General features: G+C 36.6%; 1 protein-coding gene across 34 annotated transcripts in view; it reads right to left on the bottom strand.

The window, feature by feature from the left end:
• Window positions 1–24,397, bottom strand: part of CAMK2D (calcium/calmodulin dependent protein kinase II delta) — a 161,391-nt gene that overhangs the window by 13,009 nt on the left and 123,985 nt on the right. For 4 of the 34 annotated variants that reach the window (XM_074823512.1, XM_074823513.1, XM_074823516.1 and 1 more), the window contains 6 exons: window positions 23,670–23,707; window positions 22,101–22,133; window positions 17,819–17,878; window positions 16,176–16,217; window positions 13,583–13,631; window positions 8,597–8,680 (listed from right to left, as the gene is read on the bottom strand). In XM_074823512.1, coding sequence (XP_074679613.1) covers window positions 8,597–8,680; window positions 13,583–13,631; window positions 16,176–16,217; window positions 17,819–17,878; window positions 22,101–22,133; window positions 23,670–23,707 — 306 coding nt within the window. Of the gene's footprint in view, window positions 1–8,596; window positions 8,681–13,582; window positions 13,632–16,175; window positions 16,218–17,818; window positions 17,879–22,100; window positions 22,134–23,240; window positions 23,268–23,669; window positions 23,708–24,397 lie in introns of all 34 variants that reach the window. The other 30 variants (XM_074823515.1, XM_074823514.1, XM_074823530.1 and 27 more) reach the window with 22 other exon arrangements.

The following is a 24,397-nucleotide window of genomic DNA, read 5'->3' on the forward strand; positions in this document are numbered from 1 at the left end:
ATAGACCAAAAGTATTTCAGCCTATAAATACATTGTCTAGGAAACAGAGGTTTAGCCTGGGAGGGAGGAAAAGAAAGGAGACAGAGAAGAACTGGAATACAACAACAGAAAATTGGAAGGAGACTGGAAAGCAATGAGAATGAAAATGCAGCCATGACTTGGCAGCCATGTGAATCAAGTCAAATACTTGCCCTTTTCCTTACTGCAAAGGAAGATATAGGGAGGGCACTGAAGATGAACTAAAGTGAAATGGATAGTGCTAGGAACAAGGTCCTGCTATTGCAGACAACATCTGACAGAAATAATTGGCACTTATTAAAGCAGTAAGAAAATTACCAAATTTTTATTATAAATTTGATGGAATCCACATAACATATGCTCTTTCAAACCTCCAATTCCTTTTCCCATCTAAATACACATTACAAACTACACAAGGACAACAAGCAAACACATTAGGGAAGAGGCATCTGGCCAGTTCCCATCCACCAGATAACTGTCACTTACAATCACCATTTTAATTTGATTTTTTTTTTAATCTGATAGTAAACTTTGCTTGTATTCAATTCTAGAAGAATTACATTGTTTAACAAACAGTGTCAATTTTATGCTATTATACTTTTTATTTGATGTGCAGTAAGAACTTCCTAAATAACGTACTTCAGGCTTTGGTTAAAGCCATCCAGAGATCTGTATGTTCTCTCACAGTGTGATGAGACAATCATACTGAATCAAAATGCAGTTTCTTTGGCATCAATGAACTACACGTATTATGGCTGCCTTATCCTCTCCCTTTAAAAATATCACATTCAGAGTGCATGGACTATATCTAGTCTTATGGCATGTAAGAGTTTGTCTGATAAATGACAAAAACACTCTAAGAGACAGGAGGCAAATGCAAAAATTGTAATGGGATTCTGATAAAACTGGTTCAGTTACTTTTTCTAAGGGGTATGGTAAGAGCCAATTGATAAATTAAAGTCTGACCCATCTATACTGTCTTAGAATATGCAATGGCTTTCTATGGCATAAAATGATGCAATCTCTGTAAGCAAAGGATTACTTAGCAGAATACATTTGGTGTTTTTAAAACAACTGAGGTGTGAGGGGAGGACCATTGCTAAAAGAAGTTAAAGGTGTTAAAAGAAATATGGCCTTTTTCTTGAAAAAACTAATAATGATAAAGACTGCAGATAGTATAGCAGAAAGCTACCATAAAATGGCAAACTTGTGTGGAAAAGATGGTAGCTGACATTCTTTGCTCAGAATATGGGTGAAGCAAATACATTAAAGAAAAGACCATGGACCTACTCTCCAAATATAACCTTTACCCCTGTAGGGTCAGTGAGTTAAGGTAGTAAGATATTAACAGTTCAAAAAGATATGACCCCTGCTTTGGCAAGTGAGCAGGTATATGACCAATACAAATGCAGTTCAAGCAAAAATACTATGAAGACAAGCTACAAAAAGACCAAATAAGAAGAAAAGAACAAACCAGAACATTTTCTAACACTGGCTAAACTTATTTCTGCAGCACTGCTGTAGTACATAGGTTAACTTAAATGAGTTATTAACCTCTAGCTATATTTCACTACCTTTTGTCCCCACTCAACTACAGGTTGGGGATATCTTTCATAATTAAAGATTATCTTTCATAATTAAAGACCACCATTAACACTAATATCTAAAGAACACAAAATGAGTAAGAACACCATTTACTTAGAAAGCATCTAACACTATAAATGCCTTAAACTTACAAGGCGCAGTCTCACAGCTAGTGAAATCAAGTATCACAGGAAAGAAAAGAAAGTACAAAACAACAGCAAAAACTGTTTTTCTAGGAGGGAACTATGGGGCTTTTCTTCCCTTCCAGTAGACTCAAGCAATATTTGTAAACTCAGTCTACAAGAATCACACAGGAGCAATAGATATTTTGCTATTTTAATTGCAGAGATAAGGTGTAGAATAAAAATGAGCTGTAGATATGTGAAAATGAAGTATTCAGAAATACACATACCAGAAACTTAAAAGTTTTGTGAAACACAAAAAAGAATTTTTGGCAGCTGATTGACCACCAAAACTGACACCAGTATTTTTGTTCTGAAAATAATAATTTGGAACACTTTATGCTTCTTTCAGATATTGGAGTATCTTTCTATTGTTATCAATATTACAGATGATTGATTATGTAATTACCATACTGGAATAGTTATCAATTACCCCCACTGATCTTACAGAAGTAGGAATACACCTTTTTAATTGTTCTTTGACATATTTCTTTTAACACAAAATAACCCTAGGAACAGTCATCATACTAGCGAAGTATAAAAACAGTATTTTTGGTCTTTCAGAAAATACCTTATCAGATAAGCGCAGTGCAGACAGCACCTGCAACAGGGCCTGTGAAATCCACAGCAAAGACAGATCACCTTCATCTTCCACATATTACCCAAATCAGGGAACTGCATACCCCTTAATACTGCTTGCTTTGAAACAGTGATGAAATCCCTGCCAAGCAGTAGAGCACCTTTCCAGAAGAGTGAGGTAGCCTCTTTACAGATTAGCACATGAACTAGAAGACAATTAAAATGATTTTGCTTCTTACTTGCTCACATGTTGTTTCTCAAGGAAAAAAAACCTTAAAACTTTTCAACTCAGTACTCTTAACTACATATCTTGGTACACATCAGACTGGGTTAATCTCACAACATTTTGGACATGCATAACTACAGACAAGTGAGTTGGTTCTCTCAACTCCCCTCCCTTAGTCAATGGAGAGAAGCAAGCACTTTCAGGGCACGATTCATCATATCCTAAAAATAGATATTCAAGACAAGTGTGACTCATCTGACCTATTTGCGTTGACTAAAGGGAGTCTAGACAACTAGCTCAAATATAGGTATCTACGTCGTGGAGGATGTCTAAATCTATGGGGAGAAATCCTACGTATTGCGCTACCATTTTAAAACAGTACAGTCCTTATCAAGGTGACATTGGTTTGCTAAAATTGAATGGCACAGTATGGGGGAACCTAGCTTCATTTTGAATCTGAACATCATCCCAATAAACAGCAATTAGATGGAAAGTATACTCTGAAATAACCAAAGTTTGAAAAGAAAGAGGAGGAGACTAGAAATTTTATCCTGTGTTGTATAATGAACTCTGGCTATGCAGATGCACCAGATGTCACAGAATCATCTAGGTTGGAAAAGACCTTGAAGATCACCTATTCCAACCCTTAACCTAACACTGACAGTTCTCAACTACACCATATCTCTAAGCACTATGTCAACCTGACTCTTAAACACCTCCAGGGATGGGGACTCCACCACCTTCCTGGGCAGCCCATCCCAACGCCTAACAACCCGTTCTGGAAAGAAATGCTTCCTAATATCTAGTCTAAACCTTCCCTGGTGCAACTTGAGGCCATTCCCTCTTGTCCTATCACTTGTTACTTGGTTAAAGAGACTCATCCCCAGCTCTCTGCAACCTCCTTTCAGGTAGTTGTAGAGGGCGATGAGGTCTCCCCTCAGCCTCCTCTTCTCCAGACTAAACAACCCCAGTTCCCTCAGCCGCTCCTCGTACGACATGTGCTCCAGACTCTGCACCAGCTTCATTGCCCTTCTTTGGACATGCTCGAGTAATTCAATGTCCTTTTTGTAGTGAGGGACCCAAAACTGAGCACAGTAATCGAGGCACGGCCTCTCAGTCATTTAACTTTACAGCATGGACTGCTATCCCAGAAGCAGAGGAATACAACAAAAGTCACAAAATGTTTTTCAAAACCATTCTCTTCACACCAATATTTGAAAATTCTCTGCTGATAATTTCTCTTACAATTTATTCCACAAATATTTCAAGAAAGTAAGTTCTGTGAAGAAAATAAAAGAAGGTGCTGCATGAATAAATGACTGATTGAATCTCAGATCTACATAAAAAATACCTGGACCCTCACATGACAAGGCATGCTCCAGTGGACTTCTCATTCAGAAAGTTTATAAAAATTTAGTTTATGTAAGATCAGAGGTTATCTCTCACCCCACTGCTTATCCTTACACTTTGATATGACCCAAGACATCTGAGTTGTCATCTTACATGTAACATCTCTTTCCTAGTGCCTGCTGATTTCAAAGATTCACTCTGATTCATCAAATTATGATATGGATGGATGGTTTGCAGAATTTTTTTTAGGCTATCAACTGTCTTTCACCCTTCCGAAAACCTGTAAGCCTACTAGTTGCCTAATGAAAAAAAATTAATTCAGTAGATATGTAGGCAAATATCTGGAAAATTATCCTGGCACTTTTCCACCCTATACTGACAAAAAACATCAAACAAAATGAATGCATCTCCTATTTAAACCTGTATCATAATGTGATGTAAGCAACTTGTCATATGTCCTACGTAGTTTATTTTTATTTATATGAAATTAATTATTTCTAAAGATGCTAGCTATCTCCTTGGAGCTACCATACAATTAGTATATTAGTACAAATAGTAATATTTACTGTGTGGCAAATGTTGGCAAATGTTTAATTTTTAATGACAAATCCACTACAATCTCAGAACAAATCTGTATCATGGTCATTGTACTTACAAGATACCGCATTATGGTTTCTCAGCGTGTTACATTAATCATGGGATCTGGCTGCTGTCTCAAGAAATGATGTTTAAAGTCTTGATAACTGAGACATTAACAAGCTTTGCTGTTGTGCACATTTTTATTTAAACTGCACTCCTACCTAATCACTCTATCAATTCAATCTTGTTGTTATCCACTAGTGTTTTACAATGGAAAATCAATAATAACCCTCAATTCTGTACCTCTTTCCTTTTAAATGAGGTGTAAAAAGCAATGAGATGTGTTAGAGATGATGATGATGATGATAATAATAACAACCCCCAAACAATCTTTCTAAGAAATATGGCATTTGCCTATTTTACTCATAGGAAAACTGTGTTACCTTTGAAAATCTGTTCCTCAATACCTTAAGTACTTAGGGCTGGAATGGAGATGTTTTATTTTCCAGGACTTACTTTAACTATGTGATGATCCTTCCTCAACTTGTCTTTTCTCAACACGCCACATTTACATCATCTTTTCCCTATGTCTGTGACAGCAGATTAAAACCTATCAAGTTTACCAGCTAAGAAACCAGTATTTTTCTTGTTTATAATTATAATGTATACCGATAATTGTAATTGCTACTTAACAACAAACAGTGAATTCAGTTTCATAGTACACAGAGCTAACACTGTAGACTATTTTGGTTCCCACCTTCTTACCACTGTGCTGTCATGAAATAGTTGTCAGCTAATCTTTGGAGCCCTTCTCATTTCCCAGACACTTTTGACATAATGAAACTGCAAGTGCCTCTGACCACCACCTCCCATCCTAAAATTTGTAGTCTGACTTCACTGTATAATTTTTTTTCTTCTAAATTCTCAAATTTGCTCTTCAAAAACACTGACTTGAATTCTCCTGTGATGTAATTTAAAAATCATAATCACTTGAGCCTATATCATTGTCACCAGCAAGCCCAGTAACTCCCATGTAGTTTTCCAAAAAAGTCTCAGCAGTATTAACTTTCACTGATTTTTAAACACTGTTCATTGCTAGTGAAAATTATTAATTACCATAGCTGTTTGTAGCAGTTATCTTTTCTCTGGTGAATGCAAGTCTGCCAAATGTACACAACTCCAACAGACTCTTTATAGTAATAGTGCAGAGACCTCTACAATCTGTATCACTATTCTAAAACAGATCATTAGAACTATCCCAACAAAACACTTCAAAAGGATGTTAGCACAAACACATCTTCTATCAGCCACACCAGCAGTTTTTATTCAAATAGCCCATCATGTTCCTAATGTCCTCTCAGCACTTAAGTTCTTTTTACTTGTACTTGAATTAATCCTATTCTTGGTAGACAATTAACTACTTCTGGTTTTCTGAATTTTCTCAGGCCATGTGACTGCTGATTCCTATTAAATGTACAGCTACAGAAAACACAGCATATCACGGCCATTTCTAAAATTCTATTACACCAGAATTGTACATTTTGAGGACAGGTGAGGTTACAGGGACTTTACAGTTTCTTTGGCAACTAAACTTAAGTTATTTAATGAAATTAAATATTCCCGTTATTGGGATGAAGTTATTTTAAAGCATCAGAATAAAAAAATACAAGCAAGTCTGGTGCATATTCAAACATTGGCTTAACTTCTGCTGTTCTGCCTAGTGTTTTCGAAAATTCTAAATTTCTGCTCTGTTGTGGTGGTTTGACCTTGGCTAAATGCCAGGTACCCACCAAGTCGCTCTATCACTTCCCCCCCCCCCCCCTTCTTTCTCAACAGGGCAAAGAGGGGAAAGAAAGTAAGACAGGAAAAAAAAACAACCCTTGTGGGTAAAACAAAAGCAGTTTTAATATAAGCAAAGCAAAGCAAAGGTCCGTGTGGAAGCAGAAGGAAAACAGGTTTATTCTCTACTTCCCATTAACAGGCGATGTCGGGCCTTCTCAGGAAGCAGGGCTCCGATACACATAGTGGTTGCCTCGGAGGACCAAGGGTGACCCCACCCCCTTCCTCCTTTCTCCCAGCTTTATACTGAGCAGACGTCATATGGTATGGAATATCCCTTTGGTCAGTTCGGGTCAGCTGTCCTGGTTGTGTCCCCTCCCAAGATCTTGCCCACCCCATCCCACTGTGGGGGGGAAATGTCGGAAAGAGCCTTGGTGCTGTGTAAGCACTACTCAGCAGTAGCCACAACACCAGTGTGCTATCAACACCCTGCCAGCTCCCAACATCAAACACAGCACCATGAGGGCTGCTATAGGGGAAAACCAATTCCGGCTCAGTCAGACCCAGTACATCTGTAAATCATTTAAACAAAACTGAGTTGGTAGGCTAACTACCAGATGTAGTAGTACCATCATGTCTCCACAAAGTAGTTTTACCAATAGTTTCATGCAATAATTTTCCTGCCTCATAGCAGATGGTTGTTTAATTTGATCATTGTTGCATTCCTTAAATTGAATTCTACCTGCACATTTTAATAGGATTTTTGAGAAGTTTGTTTTGTGAAACAAAGTGGCGAAGAAGTGTGCTTGTTTCTGAAGTCACAGAATGAACAAAATAAATATGAGATCATTCACTTCCTTAAAATGTCACTGTATGTACATACTATGCCACTTCTGCACCATGCTTTTTCATGGAAACTAAAATAATCTACTTTTTTCAAGATAGTGGTATTACCTGAGGTACCTCTGTTTCTAAATTTGGTAATAAAATTAGTAACCAACATCTATGTTTAGATGTTAACAGCGGTCTCAGCACTATTAGCTAACCAATGAAGTCGGAAATGTGAAGCTGCTGTCATTCAAATCTGAAAACGCTGGGTACATAATACATTTTCTGGGGATATATAATGTGTCTGGAATAAAAGGCTTATGACGTGTTACTGATGATTTAGCTTTGAATGTTACACAAGTCCATGTCTTTCCTATTAATTCCTCTCTTAAGGTTTTGTGCAGTTCACGCTGTCGGTATTTGTAGTTCTAGTTTGATGTATTGTCATCTATATATTGACATATACTATCCTGTTCCTCCCTTGGAATGAAGCTACTCTTTCAACATTACCTGTCAACAGTTGTGACCAGAGACAGCCCATCATCTTGGAGACTGATTCCCCTCTCACCTGCATTAGTTGCACCTACTAAAAATTCCACTCAAATTTAAAATAAGGTTCAGGTCAATTATGCACAGCTCGTGTTTCCGAGGGCCCATCTGGATCTCACCCTTACCAGTGCAAATGCCCATTCTTAGTATGAGTGTAATCACCCTAACACACACAGGATGCAGGATCAGAATCTGGCACACAGAACCTACATTCCTAGGAAGTCATTTCCCATTTCAACTCACAAGGTCTCTCCACTCTAAAGAATTTCTGAGTTAATTTATAAACAAGAAGTGCATATACCCAGGCCTTTTATAAAGGTATACAAGCTACTAACACAATGCCTTTTTCCTCCCATATTTAAACTGCTCAGACATAGTATCCTCACTCTAAAGATAGTTTTTACAGTTAATTGGTCACTAATCATCACAGATATCCTCCTAAGCAAAGCATGAAACTTTTCAGTTGTCATGAATCAGTGCTGCAGGCTAACAGCTGTCACCGCAGCTTTAAGGTTGGTTTATCAATGGTGATGCCAAAGAAAGTAACTTGATGACATACATAAACATAACAGGTAACTAATCTGGAGATCCCCTATCCAGAATCCAAGCCAGAGGTGAGAGTGAAACCTATCTCTAAGTTGAAAACTAGTGCAAAGATTACCTCTGCAAGATACAGTTTTCTGAAATACTTACCTATTTATACTGCTGTTACAACTGATGATAATATTTTTACAATTAATAAAGCCTGGCCAAGAAATACCTAAAAAAATATACTCCATACTTTTGTAAACCCTAAGAAAAGGTCATTCCTAGATCAGACAGATCACAGTATTGACCTTTTTTGTGCTACTGTCAGATGATGGGGAGGGAAGAGAAGGAGAGACAAAAGAGATCATCTGAACAGATGAGTCTCTCAACTTACACAGTACAGAGGAAGGAGTGGAGTGGGACAGCTCAGACTCAAGCGAATGAATCTCTGAGTTTGCATTTTTCGTGGACTTGCCCGCTGAATTGATGGAAAGAAACACAACATATGAACAAACAAAGATGAAGAGGTAGAGTGTGATCAGAATCCTCAGCAGGCACTGGCAGCAGGAGCGGCCGCTGGGGCACGGCAAGGGTGGTGACCAGTGAGATGAAGAAGCAATGGAAGAGGAGGAGTGGTGGGTGGAACATAACCTCTCCATGTCACCCTCCTTTGTGAGAACTGCATGAGGGTCAAGTAGATGTGAAGGAAGAAAAAGAGAAGGCCAAAAGAAAAATAATGATAATTTAATGACAAGCAACAAGAACTTAAAAAAATCTTTGAGCACACAAACAATGTTAATGACGTACTTTTGGGAGGCAGTGTGGGTGCCCAAGAACAGCTGTAAAGGTTGTAGCCATAAATGACTCTGTTCAGATGCCAGCGCAGATTTATCCCTCTTTTCCAGTACTGAGAAGGGTTTTGAAAGAGCTTTAAAAAAAGTGTTTTTAGAAATTTGAAGGTTTTTCTTCAGGAAAGATGTTCCAAACAGATTAGTTTAAATTGGTTTCTTTCTACTGTTAAATAAAAACAACAGGTATAAAATGAAATAAATTAGCAAAATATATGAAAATACATGCCTCCTGAATGGTTAATGTTTTGAAGCGATGTACCTTACAGATGTATTAAGTAGCACAGATTAGCCAGAATTTACCTAATCTGTAAGTGCCCTACAACTCAGCAATTTTTCCCATTGTGAATCATCATTCTTACTAGTGCTTTCATTAATTCATATCCAGGGGCAAAGAAATACCATGAGAAATCTAGATTTCCCGACCATGATAAATTTAACAACTCAACTTTATAAAAGTCTGTGTGCATTACTGGCCAAAAATAATTATGGTATTCTACAGCATTGCTGAAAACAACATACCAATCTCGTATCAAAGAGATGGTACCAATGAGTTCCAGTCTCATCACTAAAGGAAGGAGAAATCTCACAAGCAATCCCAGGAGAGGGCATTGCCTACAGTGCAGTTTTCAGTATGTTCTTTCTCTCCACTCCTGTCCTTATATTTAGGAGGGATTACTGTTATGCAAATAAGCCCATGATCAATGGTTAATGTCAAAAATTTATGTTAGCAAGGAACCTGAACTACAGCTTCAAGTAATTTCAAACTCAAATTCTAGAATTAGCTTACTCCTTGAATTATTAAAGCTCACTATTATTAAGTACTGTTTCTAGTAAAATAAATATGTTTGTCTTGAAAGATGTAAATGCATACATGAACAAGACAAAGCTATAGACACTAAGATTTTCAATAAACAACAAATGAAAAGTAAGCCTGATTTTACTGTCAAGTTAAAACACCTGCCTTTAAAAAGTGAAAATACCTGACATGAGAGGAGAATGCTGTATGCATTCCCTGATAGATATGAGGTAAGAATCTGTTCTTAAAGACACATTTGAGCTAGCTGATTGAAGACTTCTTTTTTTTAATTGCTAGCTTTCTTAATGAATTGTAACATCTGTAATATTTTTTACAGACATGCATATGCACACACACTCCCACAGGGCACATAACAACACAACTGTGCTGGACTCTAATCCCACACAAATTCACATGATCCACACAACTTTAAAGAGTCAAATAATAAAAAGTAAGAAAACCACTTGATGCAGAGCTGAATGTTTTAAATATGTGTGGGCTGGTAGTCTGTACAAAGGAAGGAACCTTGTACTTGTTTGTGCAATCTATGCATGGTGTTAGAATACTAGGAGGAGGAATAAAGTGCATAGATTGCACACCTTTGCAAAGAAAGGTTGTTCTCTGCAAGGTGTGGGTAACACTGCAATACTATAAAACATATGCTAATACTACTTTTCAGTTACAGAGTGGCATCCCCATTTCCCTTCTCCTTTGCAGGAAGGAGAGAACCTCTTCCCATGTTGTGCTCCATGCTGCGAAGAAAAGCAAAAAGATTTTTAAGGTCCTTTATCACCTAAGGTGGGAAACATGCATCATCCTGAGCATACGCATAAGGACCCAGACAGCCAGCAATCCCAGAGAATTCTCTCTGCTACCTCTGAAATCCATTCGTTCCTATCAGTATCTTATCTCCATCTGCAGCCAATTGCTGTTCCTGACAAGAGAACAGCTTTCTCACTCTTGTCCTAGAAAATCTACACTCAGAAGTCAAGTTTGGTGTAGGGGGAAAATATCTTTCCTAAGTGCCTTGCTAAAGCATGAAGCTTGAGTTTATAATAGATGTCAGGGTTGCAGGATTTCCTATTCCCTGAATCATTCTAGAAATTAGACCCTCAGGGTACTGTTAGCTTTAATTTATAATAAAACAATCTGAAAAGCAGCCTCCAGTGGAAAGACTCTAAGTGTGAGAGGAATACTAAAAAGTGAAAAACAAGCAAGCTTGCAAGCAATTAATAACAGGGGGATTATATTTGTTTTTTAAATAAACATAAGATGAAATCCCTATACACTGGAATAAAATGTGCACCTGGTGTCTGGTGAACAGGGTAGTGGCACCTCCATGTGTTAGGCCATGGACCTGATGCTGAAGCAGCTGCATCGGTGTATGTGGTTATCATGATCATCCCAGAGGTTAGCAGTTCAAACTGTCATTCTCAGTGGGGAGAGAGCATCCCACCTTCCCACCAAAGCAGGTGAAGAGCAATCGGACACTACTCTGCCTCCTCTTCTGCAAGTACAGTTGACATCTTTCAGCTCCTCCTTCTGCAGTCTCCAGAAAACACACAATGCAACACCCTCTCTGGAGTACGGCCTCAGCTCATCTCACTGGCTTATCCACTTTATGTCCTTTGTATCACTATTATGTAGCAAAGGGTCAGGAACCTACAAATAACAGAAAACTTCATCTGCTAAACATCTTACATCTGTCACTAAGCTACAGCAAAGAGAAGGACACAAACAGCACCTTGTCTCAGACCTGTAATTACCATAAGATTCTCTTTTCTATTTTGGGAATAAAGTACATCATGGCCATGCAATCTGCTCTTAACTGTGATACTCCAGAACCATCTAAAAGAATTAGGCAAAACATTTTCATTGTTGTTTTTCTTAGAATTGTGTTCCTGAGATATAATTCTGTGTGCTAAGCTTCAGACAGAATTTTATAAAAATCCTACTGTTATAACATGTTAAATCATCATGCAGAGGCCCTATAATTAAATTATCCATTTAATGAGGTTAGTTGCTAAACTACACATAATGGTTTAAAGGAAGTAACACAAAGTGTTATGAATAAAGGTAAATTACACTGTATTTTCCTCTGTATCAGCTGCAGATACCTGTAATTGTTCTCCAAGCCATTACTTGGCATTAACTCAAACCGCTATCACTAGGTTGTTATTTAAAGTGAGCAGGTACTGGCTGTTAACCACCCAAGGCTTTGTTCAAGTGGAGGTGAAATGATTCACCGAAACTTTGAGAACAAAGCGCCAACATCAGTGACTTCATTAGAGCTAACTGCAGCTCATATAGTACTGTAGGTCACAATTTACAGCTGCATTTCTACTAGCAGTGGATAAAAAGTCTTCTCTCCACCCAGGGAACACCAACTATGCAGAAGTAGAGAAAATCATTGCAGCACAGCAGACTGCAGATATTAGCCTGTACAGCAGCTGAGCAACTCAGCCCCTCCAAAAGCAGCGTAAGAGCAGCAACAGAAACAAGACTCTGGGCTCTGCCACAGACTTGCTTTGCTCTGCTCTCCTGTGCAAGCCTGAGCTAAGCTGCCATGACGTAAATACCCAATGAATCTCATACGTAGCATAACGTAAAATCTGCATTTTCAACACTGTGCTCCTTGGACAGCCGCTACCAGCAGACTGTGCTTTCATGCTTTACAGTATCAGTTCATTACCCTGGCAATACAGGTATTCTTATCAAACACGCATAGCACCTGTTCTACCAGTCAGAAACTAAGCACTAGATATTTTTGATATAATTCTAACTACTTTATGTTTGAATCTCTTCTAAATTCTAAAACAATTCCATGCTCTTCAGAGGACAATGAAGCTCTTTTAGTAGATTCAAGTCTGTGTTTTTGGACTACAGCTTTACTAATACATGCTTTTAACAGTGACTTAAGCGTTATGGTACTTCCAGTGTAAAGCAAACTACATATTATGATGGTTCCCTAAGAATTCTCTTTTCTTTTCCATTCTCCACATTTTATCTTTACCATCATCTCTGTCTTGTGTTTCACCTGTATGTATAACATTGTTCTTTGAGGCTGAAAAACAATCTTTTCTGTGAAGCAAAGATACACAAACCTAATACTCTTTTTTTAAACCCTTTGTTTTAAAACACAATGTTATTAAAGTATGAGTAACATCATAGTATAATATTTAGAGGGGAAAAATGGAAACAAAAATGATATCTGTGAAGTTACAGAACTAATTTTATAAAAAAAATATCAATTTTAGTTTTTTAAAGAATAAAAGAAGATTAAAGTAAGTGTATGGAGACAGTAAAAGAGAAACATGAAAAAACACTGGCATCTGAACAGAATAAAAATTAAAATGGTGATATCAAAAAAAAAAAGCAAACCCAAAACACAAATGCATGCTAAAAATACATAAACTAAGTAGGAGTTACAAAGCACTGACTTACACATTTTTAATCTACTACTATTATTACTGGAACTACTATCTTAGTTAATGAACAGTAACTTTATATTCTTCATTCCAAAACATCATGGCAAATAGTGTTTTGGGAAATGAAAAGTCAAAGGTAAGTCTGAAACACGTCAGAAGTTACACAGAAGAGCATAAAAGTAATTTCTTTTAAACAAGTATTCTCTCTTAAGACTCATTAGGAGTTTCTGTGTTTAATGACCTAATGAAATACATTCACATAACATGTTATTGCTTCTCCAAATGTTTCAAGCTTAAAATCATACCTTTCACATCCTCATCTTCAATGGTTGTATTGGAACTCTCTGTTGATTCCTGTTGAGAAGGAAATATAAGTAGAATGTATAAAACAAGCCAAGCCTTATTTGTGTGCCTTTGAAAATTACAGTTAGTTACAGATATCATGCAAAGCCTTGAAGCAGGGTGGGATGTAATTCACAAACAAATGGTCACACACTGATTAAGACATTTCCACCTGAAACTGATGTCAAACATTGCCACTGTCTACAGTAGGGAACATAAACACATTTCCTGCCGTTAATGCTTTTACTTCACAGGAATGTAAAGGAAACTTTTTTCTTTAACATCCAACTGCACAAAGTCCATCTGAAATGTTATATGAATGACCTCAGCCATGTAGGAGAGCTTGCCATTTTAAGCTTAGTGACTATATCAACTGTAAAAAATAAGTCATTCCGTGCCAGCTTTTAAATATGCAGACTTCTGCATGCTACAACTTACAACTGTTTTTCTGTTCACATGACTTATGCAATGTGTATTAAAACGAAGTCTTCCAGTGATTTTAAGGATATTGGATCAGCTTCTGTCATTCTTACTCTGTTTTTGTTATAAAATTTTTTTTGAAGGAGACAGAGAATTGATAAATATACAATCATCACTTTGACAAACTAAGGTATCTTTGTAGTAGTTCTCTCCAAACAACCTGTCATGTAGAGGAATGACTCATCTATCATACAGTTTATACTTAAGCCACCACACTGTTAAAAAGGCAAGGATACTGTATCTCAGACCTTTATGAATTACCAGAAACATGAAATATTACAGACAAATTCAACAGGGCACCATCAAATCTAATAGGTATACAGAAATTTTTAAACTTAACTTTTTTTTAATGTGTATACTTTCTTGGAAAGTAGAATCAATATAATTTTTTTTTTTAATTCATAGCTCAATAGAAAAGAGGATTAACTGGTCTATTTTTATCTGAGACAGAACATAGGACTGGTATTGTATTTATCTCTTAAAAAGATTTTGCAATGAAATAATAAAAGGTAAATTTGACAGTGCCCTTTATTTACTGTGTCCTCACAAGGCTGAGCTGAAGGAATGTTCAAAACAGTTAATGCACTACTCAGACCTTAAAAAACCAAAACATATATGCATCCATAAATAAAACTACATGAATTAATTCACACACAAACGAAACTGAACAAGTCACCATGCTTTTCCTGAACTGGCTGGCATTAGATGTTTTACTCGACACTGACATATCATGCTCTATCACTTAAAATATTAGATAAAGTACGTATAAGTAAACAAAATCCCCCCAACAAATACAAGTTGTAAACACCATGCACAAGCTCACATGGCAGATGTAGCCTGTAATACTGAAGCATCCACTCCAGTTGCCATACTACAACGATCAGTCTTTCGACAAATTTAGGAGTAACTCTCCACATTAAGTAGTTTGCTTGTTTGCTGTGACCTTTTGGGACACTGAGTATCTTAATTGCTATGATTACATAATAAAGTCAAGTAGATGTAGTCATGCCAATATTTTATCTGGGTTTTCTGATCTTTAGTGGACTTCAGCGATAAAGATTAAACTAGTGTTCAAACACAGGCTGTTTGTTGCCTATGAGTTTAAACTTGGGGAGCTGAAAAAGTAGTAACATGAAAATAAAAGCTCTATGTTTGACAGATGCAAGGTACATAAAGGAATGGGATACACAAGCACAATACAGACCATCAGTATTTTCATGCTTGAGAAATGTCTGCATGCGTTATTTTTTCACTTAGATTCAATCCTTCTCATATGAAATAACCACAAGTAGTTAAGACTAGATAAATGAAATGTCAATTCTTTATATCAACACTTTAAACAGTGAAACTTTTGTTGAAGAGTAAACTCTTTACAGGAAACCTAGGAACATGTGTTATATGTAAATGATGGTATTTCCTGGCCCTTTTCAAGTCCATGAATGAAAAAAACAAAACAAAACACATTTTAGGAATCATCTGCCAAATGCAAACATCACAATACACAAGAAAAAGAAAAGAGCATGAAAAAAATGTATAAAAATCAAAAGACCTCTTTGTGACTTGAAATGTTAAAATGTTTTTGAAACTGCCCAGTGATGTTATGGAAGAAAACCAAAGTCCTGTGCGAAAGACACATCACAACATGGTGTATAAGCATGCTGAGAAACAGCAGATGGATAAACTGAAATGACATCTTTATCTAAGGTGACAACTACACATAAAACTCATCAGTATAATCTCACCACACTCTGAGAACAGCATTCTTTGGTTTTACTTAGACTGCAGCATTTTTGGCTGAAACGAGAGAGACACCACACTCCCCGAGCCTCGCTGCACAGGGTGCTGAACTCAGCCAATTGCTACCGACTCTCCCAAGAGCTTTGGAAGCTCAGCAATCAGCAGGACACATGGAGCAGGTGAACACAGATGAAAAGAGGCTCAAGAGACACCAGGTGTAACAAATGTGGGAATGAGATTTTCCTTGATAAATTCCTGGAATGGCCCTACTTTGCTGTGGAATAGTGGATGAAATGTGTGGTGTGGAAAAGCAAGATGGAGTTGATTCTTTCCGAATACCTTATTTCCATCAGGGTTGTGGATTACTGTAGTTTGGGGCTCCTGAGCGAGAACAAAATAAAGAGAAAAATAGTTCCCATTGGTAAATACATTCTCATTAGTGTGAGGGAGTGCAAGAAGAGCCAGCTCACAAATGCTCAACACTGACAAGAGCCAAAACAAATGTTAACTATTGCCAGAGGGTGAAACTGGATGTCTCAAATACAGATTTCCTCAACAGCAAGCCAGCAAAAAAGACCATCTCACCTAATGCAGCAGCATGCAGAGACCTTATTCATGACCAATGTATACAGGGCTTTGAAGCTCTGGAGACCTGCAGAGGCTCTCTTTTGCACAAGGGCATACTAAATGCTTTGCACATTTCCCTGTCCAAGCCAGGGCAGACAGAAAAGCCAGAAATCACCTCTTCTCTTTAAGCATGTTTGCTTGTATTAGTATTAAGTGATCAAATAAAAATACAGATGAATCAATAAGGATGAAGGATGAGTTAACTACCTCTAAATACTAGCATGGTTTGGAAGATGTAGTATACTACCAATTGCTGCCCTGGCAGAGCAGCATAAAAGCGAGAGAGATCTTTGTGTCATTTTAAAGTTCAATTTCCCCAAATCCTTTTCTCATAAAAAAGGTTAAGTAATCTTTGAAATGGCAGTTAGCCAGCATACTTTCAGCATGGACTATTGTGCATGGCTATGTCTGGGAACAGACAGCCATATACTCATGCATGAAACCTGTTAAGTGGTCCTTAGAAATTACTTAGCAATATATGCTCCAGTGCCAGTTACACAAAGAAAAAATCAAGAGGAAAAATCTCTCCCGTTGTGTGTGAATTATCCACATTTTCAAAGCTATATACGCAGGCATATGGGAAACAATATCTCACAAAATTAGGTACTTAGGCACTGGCATTCATATTTGTGAGCCCTGTGATACATGTATGCCTAAGAAAGAGGAGCTACTAATAAAAGCAAGACTGCAATAGAAACATTTGTGAAGAGCACTCCAATTAGTAATCCTAACAGAGCTTATTAATGAGTAATGTCTCCTGCAGATTTCAATGTAAGAGAAGCAAGCAAAAATGTTTAGCACTAGATGCCTCTTGATCCCAGTGAAGACTTGCAAAGTCCTGCTGAGTTTTAGGAAATATGGAATGAAAATCTGAATAAGGTCTATTTTATGGTAGCCTAGCAATAATCCTGTTAGCTCTCCTTGAGAGCAATACTTATACTAAGACAAAGCAGAGAAAATAATAGCTTGCGCTTTTTTCTTTTTTTTTCTTTTTTTTTTTTTGTGCAAAAGGTTAGCATTAAAAAGATGGAAACGGTCATCAGGCAAAGAGCTAAGAGCAACATAAAGCACATTCTACTGACTTTCTGGCACAGCATGCAAAAACTTCAACTACAGTTACAAATGCTATGACTCTACCGCATCCAGCTTCCATGTAATATTTTCTATTAATAAACACGCTCTAATGGACTTCCTCACAAAAAAAAAAGAAAGTATAATTCAAACAAAAAGTTTTTCCAAAACCTGTTTTTAGAAAGCAAACAGAGTAAATGCATGAGAAAGCAAAAAAGAAGGAAGAACAAACAGAAGACAGTCAAAACTTCAAGATAGCATGAGAAGGAAGATTCCAGGTATACCAGCGCTGGGGTAGGAATATTTTCCTTGGGGCTGGTTACCACGTTCGTTTTGTTGTTTATCTGTAGGTATGCAGAAAATAGAAACAGACAGGCCTTAGAACTCACGGTAGGCACTGTATCTATATCTCTCTGTACAGAACATCTATATACAGATATAGGTATCTATATATAGATATAGATATGGAAATAAAGAATCACAGAAAGATGAACTTATGAACTTGAAAGAACACTAACAATAGATCCGATAGCTAGCTGCAACTCCTCCAAACATGCTAGCTGCAGGTTTTCAGATGCACTATACGAAGGTCTATATAAGGTATAGATGACTTCAGCTGTGACACTTAAAAGAACAGAGCGTCTTTAAGTAGTAGCTAATCACATATAAGAAGAATAAAGAATTAATATGGGTTTGAAGGAAGTTCTAAATAGCCATTGCAATTTCTTGACATGCCACAGTATTAAATAATTGCACCCAGTTGTTCTTTATTTCTAATTATGTATCACTACCATAAATAATATTTGATAATCCATAGCTCTCCAGAAATCTACAGATTTATTCTATTGGCTTCTGTGAACAGATCTGAGTAAATACAACTGATGCTAGAAAGAGACTGGTGCCCTTTTAGCTTTTTTGGTGTTATTTTAGACAAAAATAATTGACAGCTGGGAATTTTTGCAGTCTCATGAATCCTGCAGTAACTGTGTTACCAGCCTTTCAATTTTGGTACTATAACCTGGAAGTGTAAGGTTTCACACTATAGTATCTATAGCTTTACTCCACAGAACAGCACATATCTGTTTAACTTTACACGTAGATCATCATGTTAATTCTTAAGCTTAGTACAGTACTACACCTTTACAAGACTTTTAGCTTTTGCTCATACAAAATTTTAATTAAAATTTAACTGTTTAGCAATGTTTAAAGGTATCTGATTCTTTAAATCCATTTTTAAGATTCAGCTTTCATAAATACCGTGGTATGAAAAGAACAGAAATACTAAAAATAATGTACCGAGCCACTTTTTACATGCACTAAGAAGCAAGTATTGTAAAACTAGTTTGAAATATGCCATTTTTTTCTTTAACAATAATTAAGGAAAAAATATTACGTACATTTTGGTCATGTCTGATTTTAACAAGAGCAGTCCAAAGCAGCATGCAGAACTGGGTGTACAGATACATATTGTCTGGAAAGACTTTGATCCAAAAAAACAAAAGTTCTACTGAACCTTCTGGACACAGTACTTAATAACAAATGTGCAAGGCAAAGGAAAATAGTCCAAAATTTTTTTGTTAATGTTTTTTTGTAAAAATGTAATGAACTTCATTTAAAGAAACAAACTCTAGCAATCTTGAGGTCAAACTATGGTATTTTTTCTTCCAAAGCCTTTCTAAACCAATTAGAAAATGGCGATATGTTAAGTAACATGTATGAAAAGGCATAAAGAGGAAGTCCTAGAATAGTGAACCAAACTGAAACATCTGACTTCTGATTTAAACTTCCCAATGACTTTGTAATGTCAGATGAAGTGTTCAGTTTCTCAGCATGCAGGCTAACATTTAAGTTCTGTCTGTGCCAAAGGCTTTGCTAAATTTGAGCCTTCAGAAGTTAGTGCCACTGAGGAAATTCACTGAACTTCATGTCCTCAGCAGTTTTTGATGATTATTTTACTTCAGTACAGGTGTGGCAGCTGACTTGTTGATTGCAGGAGTTAAGCCTGCAGCTGAACTGAATCTTACATAGAATATGTCTAGATTATGAAAATGTCATCTGGATTTGCATTAATTAGTTACAGACTGCAAACTTCCTTATCTTAACCAATATTTAGCTGGTTTTGAAGAATATAAAGCAGCCTTGTTAGTTAATGTCAGGGAACATTATTTCAACACTAAATGTTATTTAGTAATATTTGTGATAGGGACCATTCTCCCATAGAGAATAAAAATAATTTTCTTTGATATAAAATCAAAGTTCACAGTGCTCTACCGCAGGAGGATGAGAAACAGTTTTTTAACAATGGTCTTTCTACAGAAATTGTAATTAAGAGAAAATATGAGTCATTATTGAGTTCCAAGTATTTAGTTTATGCCTCAACCTGGCCTAGTTATTGTCAAATAAATTTCATTTATCTATTCACAATTATAGCCATAAGCTGCAGGGGTGTCTGAACTCAAGACAGGGAGAGAATAAATACCTTTCTGCATAAAGTCATTCATGGGGAGACATAAGTATTAGCAAGTATTTTATAAATCAACTGACCTGCTTTGATATTTATGGGACTGTGAGATGGGCAAAACCTGAACTCCTTACTCAGGAAAAACCTTTTAAAAAAACCCATTCACTTCAGTAAATGAAAGTTCTACAGGAGGATAGTGGAATAGCGAGAACACACACAATGTTGCTTGATGGCATACTAAATCTTCCAAAACAAGAGAAAAATCATATATGAAGTTGTATAACTACAAGTTCGTATTTTTATGACAGTGTAGTCATCGAGACACTACAAATAAAAAGGCCCTAACAAAAGACAGATAGACATAAAGCAAAAACATGAGGAAAGAATTGAAGATTTCACCAGATTTCATACAGTCCTATTCAGTAGTAGCGTAATACAAAAAGTAAAGTGGTAAGCCAAACAAATGCTTGTTGTTGAATATGTAACAAAACCAGGTTAATCAAATTTCAATTCCAATTTTGCCTGAGTAAGGAGAGCAGGCTTGGGTCCATACTCCCTTGGTGAAAGTCCTATAAAAATAAACAATATCCATTACAGCTACTGCTGAAAACTGCAGGAAATATATTCAAAACTTCTTAGTAAGATATTGAGAATACAGCATTCATTAGTAAAAGCGGAAAGAGATTATGTAATTCAAAATACAGTTGGTAAAACCCTTTGAAACTTAAGAGAGAAAACAGCAATAAGCCTGTACACTTTCTCTCTCACAGAACATGTGCTTTTATTAATATATGAAGACACATGGTGTATTTTGCACATATTTTTAACAGCAAAGGGAAATGATTCCAAAAGGAGTAAAACAATTTCATATGAAAGAGTTATTCTAAAGTTGTGCTTAAGTGGTGACCTTCTATTTGTTGCGAAGAAGGAAAACTTTTATACTAATGCATCGCTTGTCAAAAGCCACTCTCTTAGGTCTGACAGTAGTGCAGGATAGACACACACAAACACTCCCAAAAACCTGGGCATGACTGTAGAATCATTATTGGCCTTTTCTCAATATATTATAAAAGTATTTTAAGGAACATAGCCTGTATCTTGGGACTTAATCTTTCACATAGCACTTCTGTAACAGGAAGTTAAAGCACACGTCACGTTTGGGATACTAGAATTATCCCCCCCTACCTTTCTGGTGACCCTCATTTGGACACTGCCACCACTCTGTCACTGAAATTCCATGCTCACACAAAGAACAGACTATTTACCTATATAACTACGTCTGCTCAGACCTGACCAGCAACTTTGTTTCTCAAGGAGAGTTGTACTTTCCAGTGAAAGGTGTGGATGATGGATATTTGCCTTCTCTCTGCTGGCAGCAGCAGCAGAAGCTGGCTGGGACATCACAGATGATCACCATGAACATCTCAAAAGTCAGATTCGAAATCATAACAAACAGGAACTGAGTAAGTCACTGTGTGGGATCACAGAGGCCAAGTGAACATAAGACTGTAGAGTAGGTCAAGGAGGAAGAAAAGTTATTGAGCCTGACTGTCAGTTGGGACATCTTATGACAAAGCCCTGAGCTGCGCAGGAAGTTAGCTGTGAAACTGTAGTATGGAAAGACTGTGAAACTGGTTTTTTTTTTTTTTAATCCTGAGCATTTAGCATGGCATCTTGGTCTGCAGTGGCTCAATTAAAACAATACTACTTCACTGTGCAACATGTTTTGTGTTACCTTTTATGATATTAATACGATTAGCTTTTAAAATATCGAGGTTTTACAAATTAATAGAAGGCTGTTTGTTATAAGATTACTATTTTGTTACTATTTTTATTTACTAAGGACAACTTCATTGGCCAATGTTACATCTACTTTTTTGTTTTCATATGTCCCCAGGTTAAAAAAACCAAAAAACTTTCTTGAAAGAACTGCAGAACAATTCACTGTGGATGGCATATAGCAACTGCAGGCTTAAAATTCACAAGGTTGTACTTTAAAGTCTTGCAGCTTCTCATGTTGTGTTAACAAAACTAAATGCAACTGTTTGATTTCTAAGTGTGAACGTTTCACAGGAGGAAAAAAATCTGTCGATAAAGATCCTCACCATCATCTGAACACTCGAACTGGACTTCCTTTTCTGAATTGACCAGTCAGAGAGAAAGGAAAAGAAGAAAATGTGACTGGTTGGATTTGAAGTATCAATGCATGGAGTACAGTATATTTCTGTTTTGGCTTTTTTTTTTTTTCTTTTAAGAAAAAGACAGCTTAAGCTGTAGGAAGGGGTGGAAAAATGCTATGGAGTATATAGTATCTCAATTACAGAAATGCCAAAAATAACTTCCCCAAATGTAAATTTACTCCTTTTGCTCCACATGACCATGCACACAGCAGACACATAAAATGTGTTGAAAACCAAGTATCAAATCCCAACAAGTGTAATTTAGGCAAAATTTTGGCAACAATTGTTTCCAATATTATAATCAAAATTGAGATATTACAAATACCATCATAGACCTGTAGGAGGAATGATATTTAAAAGGAAAAGCTGGTCAGATAGAGTATATAAAATTTATATATTCCACAATGAAATATGTTAAGGGTTTTCCACAGGAATGATAGTATAGTACTGAATATGTGCTTCTCCATGTAACTAGGATATCTACTACCTGGCAGTGAGAAGCATTGAAATCATAGTGTACTCACTTCATTTTAAGTCAGTCTTATGATTTTTTTGATAGGAAAAGTGTGCCTACGTGGGAGAACAGGAACAAATATACTATGAATCTGGTATTTCAGTATACAATGTTTTGTTAAAGTAAAAAGTTAAGATTAAATAGAAAATTAAAATTCAGGTCAAAGACATACTTCTGAGTAAATGCATGGAGCACAGAAGAATATCTTTTGAATCATATAATGAAAGCTTGAGGCATTTATTTTAGTCTTCAGGAGTCCTCTGAGAAAAGAAATAAAGTATTTTTCATTGCTGAGTGATTTATTTTTTTTCTGGCTGTTTTTCAAAGTATTTATCCAGAACATTCATTTTTGAAGCATCTCTCCTCCTGCAGGATCTGGTGACATGAGAATAGGAGCTCTAAATCATGTATGAAAGCTGCCAAAATGTTCCCTTCTTAGCAAGGTCTATTAGTCAGGATGAGCTGATTTGTTGAGATAGTAAACCCCTCAAGTTCTGCCAGATATAGCAAGTACATCTGGCAGAATACACCTCATGTGGAGCCAAGCCTACCAGTAAACTTTTGGTCTTCCATGAAATCTAATGAAAAGTCACAGGGAAAGACAGAGGCAATAGAGCTGCAGATAAACACTGATACCTAGAAAGCTAACATGCCCACCACCAAACCATTATTTATATTTATAAGCTAATTAATAACATTGAGTCATTAATCACACAATCATCCTTCATTAAAATAGCTAGAAAAGCATTTTCTCCAGTAGTTTTCTATCTTTCACTTATTAAAATGCTTGTTTTTCAAATATTTATTTTATTTCATTTTTAAGCTTCTCCTACTAACTTTAATCACTTCAAATATACAGTAAGAACTTATTAACGAATCATATAATGGAAAAAAATAACAATAATCAATTCAAAAACTGGCAGAAGTTACAGATAGGTGGTGACTAATAAAATATATTTTAAAGCATGTGTTTAACCTACCTTAACTCCATCCGGCTTTTTCAGTAAACTCTTGGCTGCTGTAAAACGAGACAAATAATTTCAGTGTCAGGTGGTTACCACTGAGGTCAACCAACTGCGCAGCAAACCCCCATTGCCTCCCAGCTGCCAATAAGTTTACAGCTTTTATTTCCTCCTTTTGTTGCTCTGAGTATAGGAAACAATATTTAAGAAACTACAAATACTTAAGATTATCATACATCTCTTTTTCCATTGATTAAAGCTGTAAGGATAACTGTACTTACACAAGGAGAGACCTCCTTGGGCACCATAGAGGAAATGGAAGCAGGGTGAGTGTAAAAGAAGCAGCTTTGGATACAATCATTTTTTTTTCAACTGCAATATATTTACAATTATTGATGGGGATAGTTTGATATGACTATGAAAAAGTACTGTTCTGATGGCAGGGACTTTGCCCAGGTGTTTCTAGAGCCCACGAGTATCTTAATGATGTTATTAATATAACAGTGACATAAAAGTAACCAATACCAAATCAGCAAGGTACCTAAAGAGCATAGTGTGGTACAATACTATCTATTCCACCTAATGAAAAGTAAACTGGGTTTTAAAAAAGCACCTCTGAGAAATGGTTCTTTGGGGATTTCCCACCATGACAGCATCAGTCACCTTGTGTGAAAGGTCAGGAAAGTTGCAAATAAGAAAGGAAGAACAATCTGCTAGCGAAGTGCTGTTTTGGAGGAGTGCTTCCT

This window comes from Strix aluco, chromosome 4 (genome assembly GCF_031877795.1).
Source record: "Strix aluco isolate bStrAlu1 chromosome 4, bStrAlu1.hap1, whole genome shotgun sequence".
NCBI lineage: Eukaryota > Metazoa > Chordata > Aves > Strigiformes > Strigidae > Strix > Strix aluco.